The 13,959-nt window shown below is 39.5% G+C and overlaps 1 protein-coding gene across 1 annotated transcript in view; it reads left to right on the plus strand.

Moving 5' to 3' along the window:
* The window catches only part of SOBP (sine oculis binding protein homolog), a 285,798-nt gene that overhangs the window by 250,580 nt on the left and 21,259 nt on the right, over positions 1–13,959 (plus strand). Inside the window, exon 6 of the mRNA XM_082249219.1 lies at positions 667–2,612. Coding sequence (XP_082105345.1) covers positions 667–2,610 — 1,944 coding nt within the window. The 3' untranslated portion in view covers positions 2,611–2,612. The remainder of the gene's footprint in view (positions 1–666; positions 2,613–13,959) is intronic.

The following is a 13,959-nucleotide window of genomic DNA, read 5'->3' on the forward strand; positions in this document are numbered from 1 at the left end:
TGCACAAGTCTCTTCTAAGTCTCTTACAAGTCTCTAAACAAGTCTCTTCAAAGTCACGCTAAAAAGTCGCTCCTTCATGGGGAGACTTTCTGGTCGCGGTAGTGTGAACCGGCTCTTAAAGGACTAAAAAGTGGGCTTATGTAGCTAAAAATGAATCAAACTAACAAAAAATGTTTCAAAAACAAAACAAAACCAAAAAATATATAAAAATAAAATTTTGGTGCAGAGCACATTGCTATAATTTCTTTTCTTTTTTTTTTTTTTTTAATGAAACCAGATTTATACAATTGTTTTGCTATATTTACAAATCAATTAAACAGTAATTTGAAGTTATTTTAGGTGTAGATTTTTGTAGCTATTTTTAATATGTGGAAAAACAATATGCCAGTTTATAAACCTGTTTAGGATAAACAATGTATTTGTTCTTTCAAAATTCAGTGAGTAAAGTATCAGAGCCCGTATTATAGCATCTTAAATGGGTGACATTCTTGTGCAAAACAAGTATTATGAATTTTCAAGTAACCTCAGATGATTTTGAGAGGGACGCATAAATGACATACAGTAGAGGTGGGCATTTTTCTAAATGAGTACCTTTAGAAGGAATGGTTTTATTTTTTAAACAATGAATTTACCACAACTTGCTAAATTTCAAATTTTTCATTTTAGGTATGCGATTGGTGTAAACATATACGGCATACTAAAGAATATCTCGATTTCGGGGATGGGGAACGAAGGCTACAGTTCTGCAGTGCAAAATGTCTAAATCAATACAAAATGGACATTTTTTACAAAGAAACACAAGCCAACCTTCCAGCTGGACTGTGCAACACATTACATCCCCCAGCTGACAGTAAATCAGAAGGCACAGGGGTACAGCTGCTAACTCCAGATTCCTGGAATATACCGCTGACAGATGCTCGTAGAAAGGTTCCGTCCCCGGCGTCTGCGTCTGGCCAAGTACAAGGTCCTGGATCATCAGCCTCTACCAATGCCTCTCCATCTGATGCCAACAGTTCTGCTACAAAAATTCCCACACCAGTTCCCAAATCCATTCCCATGAATGACAGTCCAAATATTGCACCAGTTCCTGTCCCACCACCTGCCAGTATTGTGCCTCCCATGGGCGTACCACCAAGGAGTCCTCCCATGATTATGACTAACAGGGGACCGGTTCCTCTGCCCATATTTATGGAACAGCAATTAATACAGCAAATACGCCCACCCTTTTTACGAGGTCCTCATGGTTCAGGCCCTAACAGCCCTATGCCCAGTTCACTTATCCCTGGTATGGGGCCACCTCCAGGTGGTCCCAGAGTTTTAGGTCCCCCGTCTAGTCCTATGCATAGACCAATGTTATCACCTCATATTCATCCACCAAATACACCTACAATGCCAGGCAACCCACCAGGATTGCTTCCACCACATCCACCTGGTGGTCCTCTACCTAGTCTTCCTTTCCCCCCCATGGGCATGATGCCAAATGGTCCCATACATATGCCACAAATGGTAAATTTTGGTTTGCCGTCTCTTGCACCTTTAGTGCCACCACCAACTCTTTTAGTGCCATATCCTGTTATTGTTCCTTTACCTGTTCCAATACCTATTCCCATACCTATTCCTCAAGTGGTGGATTCCAAACCTCCAAATGACTTCTCCAGCAATGGTGAAAGCATCATTCCAAGTTCATCAAATGATGCACCAGGTGCAAAGCCAAAGGATAATTCTTTGTCCCCAAGGGATTCCAAACAAAGGTCCTTCAAGCCTTCTGATTCATCTCCTGGGGGTTCAGGGCAGTTATCTCACCAGGCTACAGTTGTTCAGGAACAAACGAAAACTGAAGTGGTAGATTTAACAGTGAGGACAGCAAGTCCAGAAAACAGTAAAATTTGTGTCACTAATGCACTTCAGGTCCCACAAGATGGAGTCATAGATTTAACTGTGGCACACAGGTCTAGACTTCACAATGTCATACATAGAGCTCTTAATTCTCCATTCAAACTTGAATCTGAACCTAACAGTGTTGTAAACTTATCTTTCAGTAATTCAGATAGAACCAATTGTAGTGACTGTATGGAGAATAGTACATTGGAGACGAAAGTATATCCCTCCAGTGACTCTGACTTTTGTGGTACAGTGTCACGGGCCCCCAGCACTCCAGGACTGGAAACCAGTGCAGCAGTTTGTAATGTAATTGTAAATGGTGCAAAGAACACAGAGGGTTCTAAAAACTCTGAGAAATTACATGAGCAAAGGAAGACATTGTTAGAAAAGGAGCCAGTAGTAAGTGAGTTGGAATCTGTTAAAGAAAACAACTGTGCTTCAAATTGCCACTCAGAGCTAGAAACCAGCAAGAAGAATCTTGTGGAGGAGTCCCTAATACCTGGGGACAAACAAGATCCTAACCTTAATAACCCAGCTGATGAGGACCATGCTTATGCTTTGAGGATGTTGCCTAAAACAGGTTGTGTTATCCAGCCTGTGCCAAAACCAGCAGAAAAAACTGCGATGACCCCTTGTATAATCTCAACTCCAATACTCTCCACAGGGACAGAAGACTTGGAGCCACCACTGAAAAGGAGGTGCCTCCGTATTCGAAATCAAAATAAATGAAGGTTTGTGTCAATATTGTTTTGTCAATAAAACCATGAGTTATGCTCTGTCCAATAGGTACAATTATACCGCACAAACTTCATGTCAGGATTTGTCAGAAGGTGTTTAGCAATACTGTATGTAAAGGTGCTGCAGAACATATGATTCCCAATGTGTGGTCAGTATGGATGTTTACCTTTACTATCTCTCCCTGTATAAAGTCAGCAAAGTTCAGCACAATTCTCAAGGTGGTCTCTGTCAGGTTCACTTGTAGGAAACACAAAAAAAACATATTGGCATAAATACCACCTCCATCTTCCGTCTGGCCTTAATGGCTTCTTACCGACTCATTGGGAACATATACAGTATATGCACCAAAAATAAAAACTAATAATAAAGATGGCAGATATTTTAGATATACACTGTGTTAATATTTTTACTTTAGAGATGTATCTTTTATCACATGTAATTCGATTTGTTATTACATGAGCTCCTAAAAACAAATGACCGCAATGGCTTTATGGCCAGGCACAGCCAAACTCTGTCTAGAGATGGCAAAATTTTAATTTTTGAATCATGTTTTCCTGGTTACCTAAACTGTATGACTGTGAAAATCAGACAAATCTATATGCACAGAAGCATACAGGAAATCTAAAAATGGCAACTGATCGTCTGCTTTCTGACTATGTTTCATGACATTTGCCTCCGGTATATATTGAATTCATCATATCAGTTTTACTTTACATGGACTAAAATTCTGTATGGGACTAAGATAGAATTCTGAATTTCCAACACTACCTTAAGGAATACAGGAATTTATAAAAAAAAAAAAGCTTTGGGCATTAACCATGAAAAAAAATATTTGATAGAAAACTTTATTATACAAAATTTTTGCAAAAAATAAAAAAATATTAAATGAAAAGTTCATTTGTTCACATTATGCTCACCCCTGCTGGAAAATTGCATTTAATATCTGTGTAAGCTTTCTGTCAAAAATATATTGCAAGTGTGTCAACTCTTCAAAATCTAATCAGCATGCAGCACTAAGCAGAGCAATCCTCAAATAAAGTAAAGGAAATTGTATTACAACACCAGTCATTGCCCAGTAACACATTCTGCTTTTTTTGTGGAAGGGTACCAACAAACAAAGAATAATACCCCGTGGTAGTCACCGCACACTGGTGAATGTCTACCCGGGTGCTCTGCAGCAGATTGACATCAATAGATAAGCATATAGTTGTGGAGGTACTCCTTAAAGCAGTTCTCTGATTGAACGAGGTGGAGAGGAGTGGAAGGTGACATCATAATCTTCAGCTCGTGCAATCAGAGAACTCCTTGTAATCATTGAAAAAATACAAGGCTGAGCAACCCACTGTGGTTACTGTGCAGAAGGGCAGTTAGGGCCACTTAGCATTGGACATGCAGCAATCAATTTAGTAGGTGCAACTACTACTGTCATTTGCATCTTACACAGGGATCAGTTAAGTATAAGGTATGCATACTTACATTGGTCCAAGCTGGATCAATGTAACCATACAATAAAAATCATACTTAAACTTCAGTTTTATCTTGCTATTGGTAGTACAACTATGAACGTACAAATTAAAAACAAATTAAGACTACAAGGTGCAAATGTGTTATTGATCACTGGCACATCGGTTGGCTAATGTTTGTGAACATGACAGTTAGGGGTTTATTTAAAAAAAAAAGAAATTGCTAGATGAATGTCACAAGCATTCACTCAGTCCTCATGAATTCTGACCATACTTTGCCTAATACAGTTATTTTCTATGATTACTTAGTGGCCATAATGCAGTATTTTACAGATTGAGTAATTCAGGAAAAATATCACATTATGTCCATTAAATAGAGCAGACAATTGTAGGAAATCAATTATTAAGCAAAATATGGTCAGGATTCCTAAGGGCTGGATGAATGCTTGTGATTTTTTTTTTATTTTTTTTTTTTTTTATAAATAGACCCCTTAATATAAAAACGATTGTTGACCTCTGCTCATGTTTTTAAATTTGAAGTGGTTGGGAAGTATTTGCTTTAACCACTTGCCGACCGCCGCACAACTATCTACGTCGGCGGTCAGCCCCTCACAGGCAAACTAACGTAGGTCTACGTCGCTTGCTTGTGAGGGTCTAGGGAGCGAGTGCGCGCCCCGGTGGTCACGGACCCCCCCGCGCGTGTGACCGGCGGACTCGATGTCCGCCGGCCACTCTGCGATCGGCGGGGGAGAGGGAGAAAGTCAGGCAGCTTGTGTAAACAAGCTGCCTGTCATTCTCCTCGGTGTAAAGACACTGATCACACGGATCTACTATGTAGATCCCGTTGATCAGTGTCCTTACAGCTCAAGCCACAGCCAATCACAGTAGAAAGCACGCCCCTAGGGACACACACAGCCCCTCCCTCCCAAATAAAGTTAACCCCTTAACTACCAGTGTATTTTTACAGTAACAGTGCATATGCATAGCACTGATTACTGTAGAAATGTCACTGGTAACCCCGAAAGTGTCAAAAATGTCAGTCAAGGGTCCGATCTGTCCGCCCCAATGTTGCAGTACTGCAAAAAAAATCGCAGATCGCCGCCATTACGCGTTAAAAAAAAAAACAACAAAAATGACAAAAATCTTTCCCTTTGTTAGTAAACGCGATAACTTTTGCGCAAACCAATCAAAATACGCTTTTTGCAATTTTTTTTACCAAACATAGGTAGCATAAAACAAATTGGCCGAAAATGTTAAAAAATTTTGATTTTTACATTTTTTTTGGGGGGAATTTCATATAAAAAAAATGTGAAAAATATTGCTATTTTTGCAAAATTGACGCTCTTTTTTTGTTTATAGCGCATGATCAAAAAATCGCACAGGTGATCAAATACCACCAAAAGAAAGCTCTGTTTGTGGGAAAAAAAGGACGCCAAATTCGTTTAGGTATAGCGTCACACGACCGCGCAATTGTCTGTTAAAGTCACGCAGTGCCGAATCGCAAAATACCCCCTGGTCGTTTAGCAGCCAAATCCTCCGGGGCTTAAGTGGTTAATGTGTATCTAAAGGCATTTTTTCTTTGGTTTTGGATAAAGTAGAGAAAGTTTAGCAACACTGTCAAATCTGTATGGTTGTCTGTGTCTCTGCCAGGGGGATTCGCCCTTGTCCTGGTAAACATTGCCACTGGTGCTGAAAGTGAGGGAAAATCAAAACATATGAGTTATCTCCAAAGCAGGAATAAGGGGGAAGTGTTTCAGGGGGTTTACTTGTTGATGTGACAACAGTGTAAGACTCCTTTCACACGGGCGGTGCACCCGACGGAGTCCATTCTGCTCAGCGGGGGATCGATCCGCTAATCCCCTCTGAGCAGGCGGATAACAACTCCGTCCCTGCTCTGTGTGCAGAGACAGAGCTGTCAGATCCCCGCTGTCCTCTATGGAGAGATCAGATGAGAACGGACCACCTGTCTGTTCTCATCCGATCCTTTCCAATCCTATCCTCCAGACGGATGGAAAATAGGGTTTCCATCCGTCTGGATTTCACGGAAAGGATCGGATAGCAGCGGGTGTCAGTGGAGATGTCTCCGCTGACATCCACCGCTCCATAGGGCTGCATGGAGCATCCGATCTGGTCCGCCTGAAAAACTGACAGTAGGATCGGATCAGAAAGCCCATGTGAAAGGGGCCTAAGAGCCGATTCCCTTTATGTTGGAGAAATCTCCTCTCGCTGCATGTTGCCTTTGTGGGGCAGGTGGTGTAGGTAAATCTCCCCAGTTGGACACTGTAACGGATCAACCGGCACCCCAACTGGGTACCTCCGTTGACGGATGCTCCTAGTGCTTCCCGAGGGCTCCAAGCACTCCACCAGACACCATGACCCCACGAACTGCTGCAGCTTGGTTGGGGTCTCGCCGTCTCCTACCCACCCTGGACCTACGACAAGGCTCCAGGTTCCAGTGGGTGAACCCCTCTTTCCCCAGAGAGTGAAGCAGGAACAAGCTCTTACAAGAGCTTAGTGATTATTCAAGGGAGTATGAAGAGCATAGCAATCCCTTGTAGCAGATTCCCCCCAATGAGAGACAGGACTCTAGATTGAGGGTGAAGTAAAAACTCAAACTGTTTATTCAAACACATGCACATATACACTGTGGGACAATCCCCCCTCCCCCTTAGCAGCCAATCCACATACACATATACATCCCATAATAAGTTTATCTTAAGGCAGACAGAAACAATAGAACAATACAGGCAATAACAAACCCCACCCCATCTCACTATCTAGCAAGGGTCTATGAGACACTCCTGCAATATTCTAGCAATCTGAAAAGTCAAACCATTCATCTTCATACATTTCCCGAGAGATATTGCTGACAAATATTACTGTCCCATCTGAAGCCATCCAAACCATTCTCTCAGCGTCCCCCAAGTATCTGTCCCACACTCCCAGGGACCTTGAATACCCTCACAGACACAGACAGCAAAACAAAGCTGAAAGAGGTTTCAAAAAATTCCCTATTACTTCCACAACTAATACAAAAAATGTTTTGGATTTAGATATACTCTGTGTTGTACTTCATTTACTTTATATATGTACTTCCATTGCAGTTTATTGTGTTACCATGTTACGTATCATGTAATGAGATACAGTTTTTTTTACATTTGATTCCCCTTATGTGTTCCCTTTCATGAAAGTCTTCTTTTAGTTCCATCACTGATGACTAACCAGTTTATAGGTTTAATTATATTTATAGAAAGGCAATTGGTGAAAGTTGTGACTTTCTACAAAATGTACATACAATTACATTTGCTGTGGAAAAGATTTATCTAGTATATCACATATTTGACCACTTTCAGCCCACAAATACAGTGAAATGTCTTGAAGGATTTCAGTTAAGCCTACAAGACTTTTTTGTGAAATGTACAGATTGGATGAAATCTCAGGTCCCCCACCGCCACTTCTAACCTTCTCTCCTGCTGAGTGCCACCACAGCAAGCAGCTTGCTATGGGGGCACCCGAGCCAAGCCGCTGCTCTGTTTGTCTATTCATGCACAGAGCCGTGGCTTGGTCCCACCCCCTTTCTCTCCTAATTGGCTCTCTCCCTAATTGGTGAAAGTTGTGACTTTCTACATAATTTACAAACAAATACATTTGCAGTAAAAAAAAGGCATTATCTAGTATACTACATACCTGTATTTGACCACTTTGGCCACATATTTAACCGCTCGGGTGTCCATTTATACACGGAGCCCCGGCTCGGTCCAACCCCCTCTCTCTCCTCATTGGCTCACTGACTTTGCTGGACAGCAGCGGGAGCCAATTTCACCCGCTGCTGTTTCAGCTAGTGAGGGAGAGTCCCTGGGCAGCCGAGGCTCTTGTGCAAGGTTGCTGGATTGAGATGCGCCTCAGGTAGGTGCTGCACACAGAAGGTTTTTTATCTTAATGCAATGAATGCATTAGGATAAAAAAACGTTCTGCCTTTAGAACCACTTTAATATTCCTAGCTTTGAACAAAACATTGGATGCCTTATTTATTATTGTGTTGTTGTGTGGCCATTTGACATTCATGCAACAATAGAAAGGGGGCTATTTATAAATGTTTGTAGACAAGATTCACACAACTTTCACCTCACCCAAGATTTTGTGTGAAAACATTTACTAGTTAAAATTTTATTTGATACCTGCAAAATGAAACTGCTACTGAATGAAAACCCTGTCTATCCTGAAAAAAACACAGGACAGGTAAAAAACAAAAGCTTAAATGTGAAACTATTGTAATAAAATGGTATTTGGACAGTAAAGGATATAAAACAGCAAAATATAAATTGTTAGGCCTCATGCGTACTGGACATGTTGCTGTTAAGGGCGTGTGGTGTTTTTTTTCTGTCTCCAAACACCCTGCATGTGTCCATGCACATAAAGGCATTTAGAGGCAGGAGAAAACCCCACTGCCAGCATGCCCAGGAGCAGCAGCATTTTGGTAGAAAAAACGCTTGTTAGAAAGATTTCCCCTCACTTACTGTCATACCGACAACAGTTTTGGTTGAGCAGGAAAGGAAATAACCCCTGGCAGCTTTTTATTGCTGTCTTCTATTGCATATTTTCCCTCACTTCCTGCTCGGTGAAACTTTTATCACTTTAACAGTAAGTAAGGGGAAATTTCTCTGACAGAGCCATGGATAACAGTAAAAATCTGAAAGGGATTCTGCTCCTTTCCTGCTCAACCCAAAGTAAAAAAGCGTTAGCTGGGCATATACTTTGAAGGCTACCTCTAGCTTAAACTGATATTTTATTTGAAAATTGGTATAGCTGGATTTAATCATAAATTGGTCTTCTATATCCCTTGATAGCTCCAATGGTGAGATATAGGCTGTTTTTTATGCTTTTTTCATCATTTTACATAATGGAAAATAATCTAAAAGAGCCTTACACCTTGAGTTGTCATTGTCATAAAGCAGAGAGGGGGAGGCACCATTAAGTGTAGTATTAAAAAGTAGTCATTTATTTGCACATGACTAAAAAGACTTACAAGAGGTAAAAGAAATTCATGCCCGTCATAATACTATGCAGTCCCAGTGGTCTTGGCCATCCTGCAGGCTTCACAAACAGTCCAGGTAGGGAAGGAGGAGAGCTGGATGGAGTGTCTAATCCTCCAGTGATGGATGGGGCCTCCATGCTGTCCAGCTTGGAATGCGGATGCGGAAATTATGTCACAGGTGCAGGGCGGAAGCCCGAACCAAGGGCTGTCAATGAGAGAGGCTCATACTCGGAGCTCAAAGTTCCTTCTACTGGCCTACTGCTCACTGGAGGAGAACAGTTTAAATATGCAAGCATAATCATAATGTCTGCTGCCATGGAACTACAGCGGCCAGCAGACCAATATTATATAGAAAACTAATAAATCAATACTAGACTTGGTAAAAGGACTAGAATAAGACCATATAACATCATAAAAAATATATCATTAAGAATGTATGTTAAACGTTTTATAAAAAATTTAAAAGAAAAAGAGAGGAAGGAATTCAATTATAATGGCTAGTTCTGTTGTTGAATGAAAGTCATAAATAAATCACAATAATCCCTCATATCATAGTTCACTTTAAATGCCATAATTACTTACTAGTCATGTAATTACCACCACCCCCAACCAGGAAATATCATTGTGATAGCAAGATAAGTATGTCTTCCTTTTCCTACAGATTTCCCCATACATAGAGACAGCAGATTATGTTGGATAGTAGCATTTTGATAATGATGGTTATGTACTGTATATTACCAATACTCTAAGACTATTTTCTATGGGGTTTAGCATGTATATAGGTCCAAATTTGTGTATGCTATTGTCTGCCATCCTTATTCACCATTTGCCTTAATGGTGGTCAACTTCTGTCAAGTGCTTACTGTATATCTAGCCACCACTGCTGCAAGATTTGTGTGGTACAAATTAGAAGTCGAAAAACCTGGTGAAGAATATATTGAATAAGGTTCTCCAAGAATGATGTAAATGTTTTACAATTATTGCCTTGGAAAGGAGCTGTCCTATAAATATTTTGCCCTACTTTCATCTATAATAGAGGGAAGCTATGTAAAATTCAGGGGCTTTTTCTCACATCAGCATTGTGGGGGGGGGGGGGATGGTGACATAGACACCCATAAAATTAAATATGTATTAATGGCAGCATCTTCCTGAGCTGAGCAAGGCGGATTGTAGGTGGACCTCAGACTTCAGAATGTCCATTGTTTTCATATGAACCTAATGAACTGAGGACTAAAATCACTAAACAGTCCCCTCTGCAAGTGGGATAAGAACTGGGAAGACGGTGCATGTGTTCTATGTGAAGTGTTTCGTGACCTATGGACAGGTGTTGAGCTAAACAGTCCATCGAGGCTGAAAGCAACATGCATCTTATGACATGTCATACAGTTTATATAAATGACTGTTCACAAAGAACAAGAGAGGGCAAGTTATTGACCCATGGAAGTACCAGTCCAACCAATCTAGAGCCAGCAGGTGCTTTAAAGATAACATAGGCTTTTGACTACGGCATTAGAAAAGGCTCAACACTGCCCTCACTACCTGGCTTCTGATATTTATCTAAAAATTATGTAAATTATCATTCAGCCATCCCTTGAGTTTGACAATATAACTTTTATATGGAGGTACTGTAAGTAACATTGATTTTGCATGGTCTCATTTTAAGGAAATTGTAGACCATCTGGACTCCAGTTATTTATGACGTTGATGAGATTAAACTAAACGATTTAGTAACATACAACAGATGCTAGATTGGAAGTCTTATAACTGGTTTACCCAGTATGCCTGTAGAGTATATTAACAGTCCCCAAGACATGTTCACTTATTAACTCAATATAAGCAGTTCTTTACCATTAGATTTTCCTCTCAACTTTCCTTTAAATTTCATCTCAAAATAGTACATTTTTAAAAGACTGTTTAAATACCTTAACCTAATTCTATTTCATCATTAGCTAAGCATGTAATAAAATGATTATAATATGTGATTAACTCTGCAACAGACACAGTTCATGTATATTTAGCAAATAATATATTTTGTACTTTGCTGATTACTGTTATATGTTGGCGGAAAGCCAGCATTGCATGAATTGAAAAGTCTCCAAGATTCACCTATAAATTAAAAAGCAGTATAAATAAGTTAAAGGGAAACAGAGCAGCAGGGAAGTGTAACTCAGTAATGCTAATATATTAAGGTGGAACTGAAATGGAATGTTTTGGAATGGAAGATGAAATGTTTGAGGATCCTGACGGATGTTTGAGGTTTAAATACAAGAGACGGAACTGTTACTTAACATCTACAACAACATCTACAACAAAAGATTATAATGTTTTTTATATGGGGGTTCAGATAGAATTGATCTTTAAAGTACAACTCCAGCTTTGTTGAGATGAAATGCCCCTCTAGATAAACTTTTCTGCAGATTCATGGAGGTCTCTGTTTTGAAGAGAATACTCTTTTGCCAAAACTGATTTCTCAATGGTGGGGTCTGCCTTTTTGTTATACCAATCTGGTGCTAACTCACTTTTGTAATCAGATAAGCTTAGGGAGCCTTAGAAAATATCTCATCAGTGATGAAACACCAATTACAAGGCCTGCCCAAAAGTTGACTTCCTAGTCCATATGTCTGATAAAACCAGTGTGTCAATCATAAAAGCAGGGAATGAGATTTCTGGGGGCATTCTGTACATCAGCTATGTACAGACACCTCCTGGTTGTCATACTGCAAGGTAGTGAGATTTAAATGTTTGACAAGTTTTAGAAAATTACGTTATCTGCAGATTGCAAAGGAAAGATGATTTTTAAAAACATTAAAGTGAAACTAATTCTACTAATTTAATTATTTCCCAAAGAGTTACATTAAAGGCATGCCTCTGGTGATAACTGTCACAGATGCCAGTGTACGTATATCAGCTCTCAACTGACATTTCAAATGGCTGGTGTCAAAATTGCTCACATGTGCAGCACCATGGCAACTGTAGATCTAAATAGAAGCTAAGATAGTTCCAACTCCAGCTGTAAATTATAGGAAGGTTTAGTTCTGCATTAAGTTACAAAATGTCCAGTGTAAAATGTAAGTTTATTAAATTTTTATGTAAAAATTGAGTTTTCCTTAACCGATTCAGCTCCGGAAGGTTTACCACCCCCCCCCCCCCCCCCCCTTCATGACCAGGCCATTTTAACGCTGTACCTAAACAAAATGTATGTCTTTTTTTTACTCACAAATAGAGCTTTCTTTTGGTGGTATTTGATCACCTCTGTGTTTTTTTATATTTTTTGCGCTATAAACAAAAAAGACCGTCAATGTTGAGAAAAAAAATAATATTGTTTACTTTCTGCTTCAAAATATATCCAATCAAAAAAAATGTAAAAAATATAATTTCTTTATCAATTTAGGCCAATGTGTATTCTGCAACATATTTTTGGTAAAAGCATATATTAGTTGGTTTGCACAAAATTTATAGTATCCCCAAACTATAGGAAATTTTTATTTTTTTATAGTAATGGTGGCGATCAGCGACGTATAGCAGGACTGCGCTATTGACAGTCGGGAAACGAACTGACACTTTTTTGGACCAGTGACACTAATACAGTGATCAGTGCTAAGAAGTATTCACTGTTGCTGTACTAATGACACTGGCACTTAGCAGTGGCATTTAGCAGAAACACAGGATCCATGTCCGTTATAGTGACAGAACTGTGTACCAAAGCATCGGTGGGTGCTGGCGAACTTTGAGTCCACCGTACCCGTCAATCAGCTCCCGCTGTGTCTAATCACAGCAGAAGCGGGCCACCAGCAGTGCACGTGCACACCCAGAAGTGCAGAATCACGTACCTAGTACGTGATCCTGCACCGGAGGGCCGCCTTGCCGCCGTATATCTACAACATTTGGTCAACAATCGGTTAAAAGACCTGTAGACTAAATTGTGGGTCTAGGGGTCTGTTTTTTGTTTTGTTTTTTTTTTGGGGGGGGGGCTGAACTTGATAGATGTGTATTTTTTAACCTAACTATTTAAATTATTGATTTGAATAGTAGCTGTTAGAATCTCCAAGAATATTTGAGAACAAAACTATTTGGTTTCCTGGCTCTGCAGAAGCTGATGATACAGTATGTAAATGTTCAGACTTAAGACATGTCATCTGTGCTCTGAAGGGCCAATTAGGAGATCAATTGAAAAGAACTAGTGCACATCATCACGGCAAACTTCATATCAGTGAATGAAGGTTATGAGAATGACATTGGGCATTTATGACACAAAAATATTACAGTTTATTTTGCTGAGTACTTATGCAGTAGCTAGATACTGCATTGATTGCATAGTTTATATACTATTCTCTGTAATCTTGTGCATAACATTTCCAGTTTGTTTCAGAAATAGCAGCATTCATACATTACAGCATCATCGTATTCTACTTGCCAACTATACAGATAATGAAGCAATTAAGCTTAATTAACGTCTATTTAAAGAAGCTATGCAGTGCCAGTAAGATTACTTTTGTTCCAGAATAATAATCATTCTAAATTATTACAAACTAATTTGCTATAGCAGATGCAAATTTTATTTTGATCTGTATGGCTTGAAAAACAATGTTTTTGCTGATCACTAAGGAAGGGGAACTTAAGTGTTTTTAATGGTGACTTCCGAGTAGTAGTTACATCATTACATTGTCAAGAGTAGGCGCTAACTTCAAAGAACAATTGTTGTTTGAAAAGTATTCTGGTTGATTCTAGAATGGAAAATGTTATGTATATATATATATATATATATATATATATATTTATATCTAAAAAGGGTTGCACTGATACCAGTATCGGTGTCAATACCAAGTACACCTAAGTACTCGA

This window comes from Pelophylax lessonae (assembly GCF_965119305.1).
Source record: "Pelophylax lessonae genome assembly, chromosome: 3".
NCBI classification, from domain to species: Eukaryota; Metazoa; Chordata; class Amphibia; order Anura; family Ranidae; genus Pelophylax; species Pelophylax lessonae.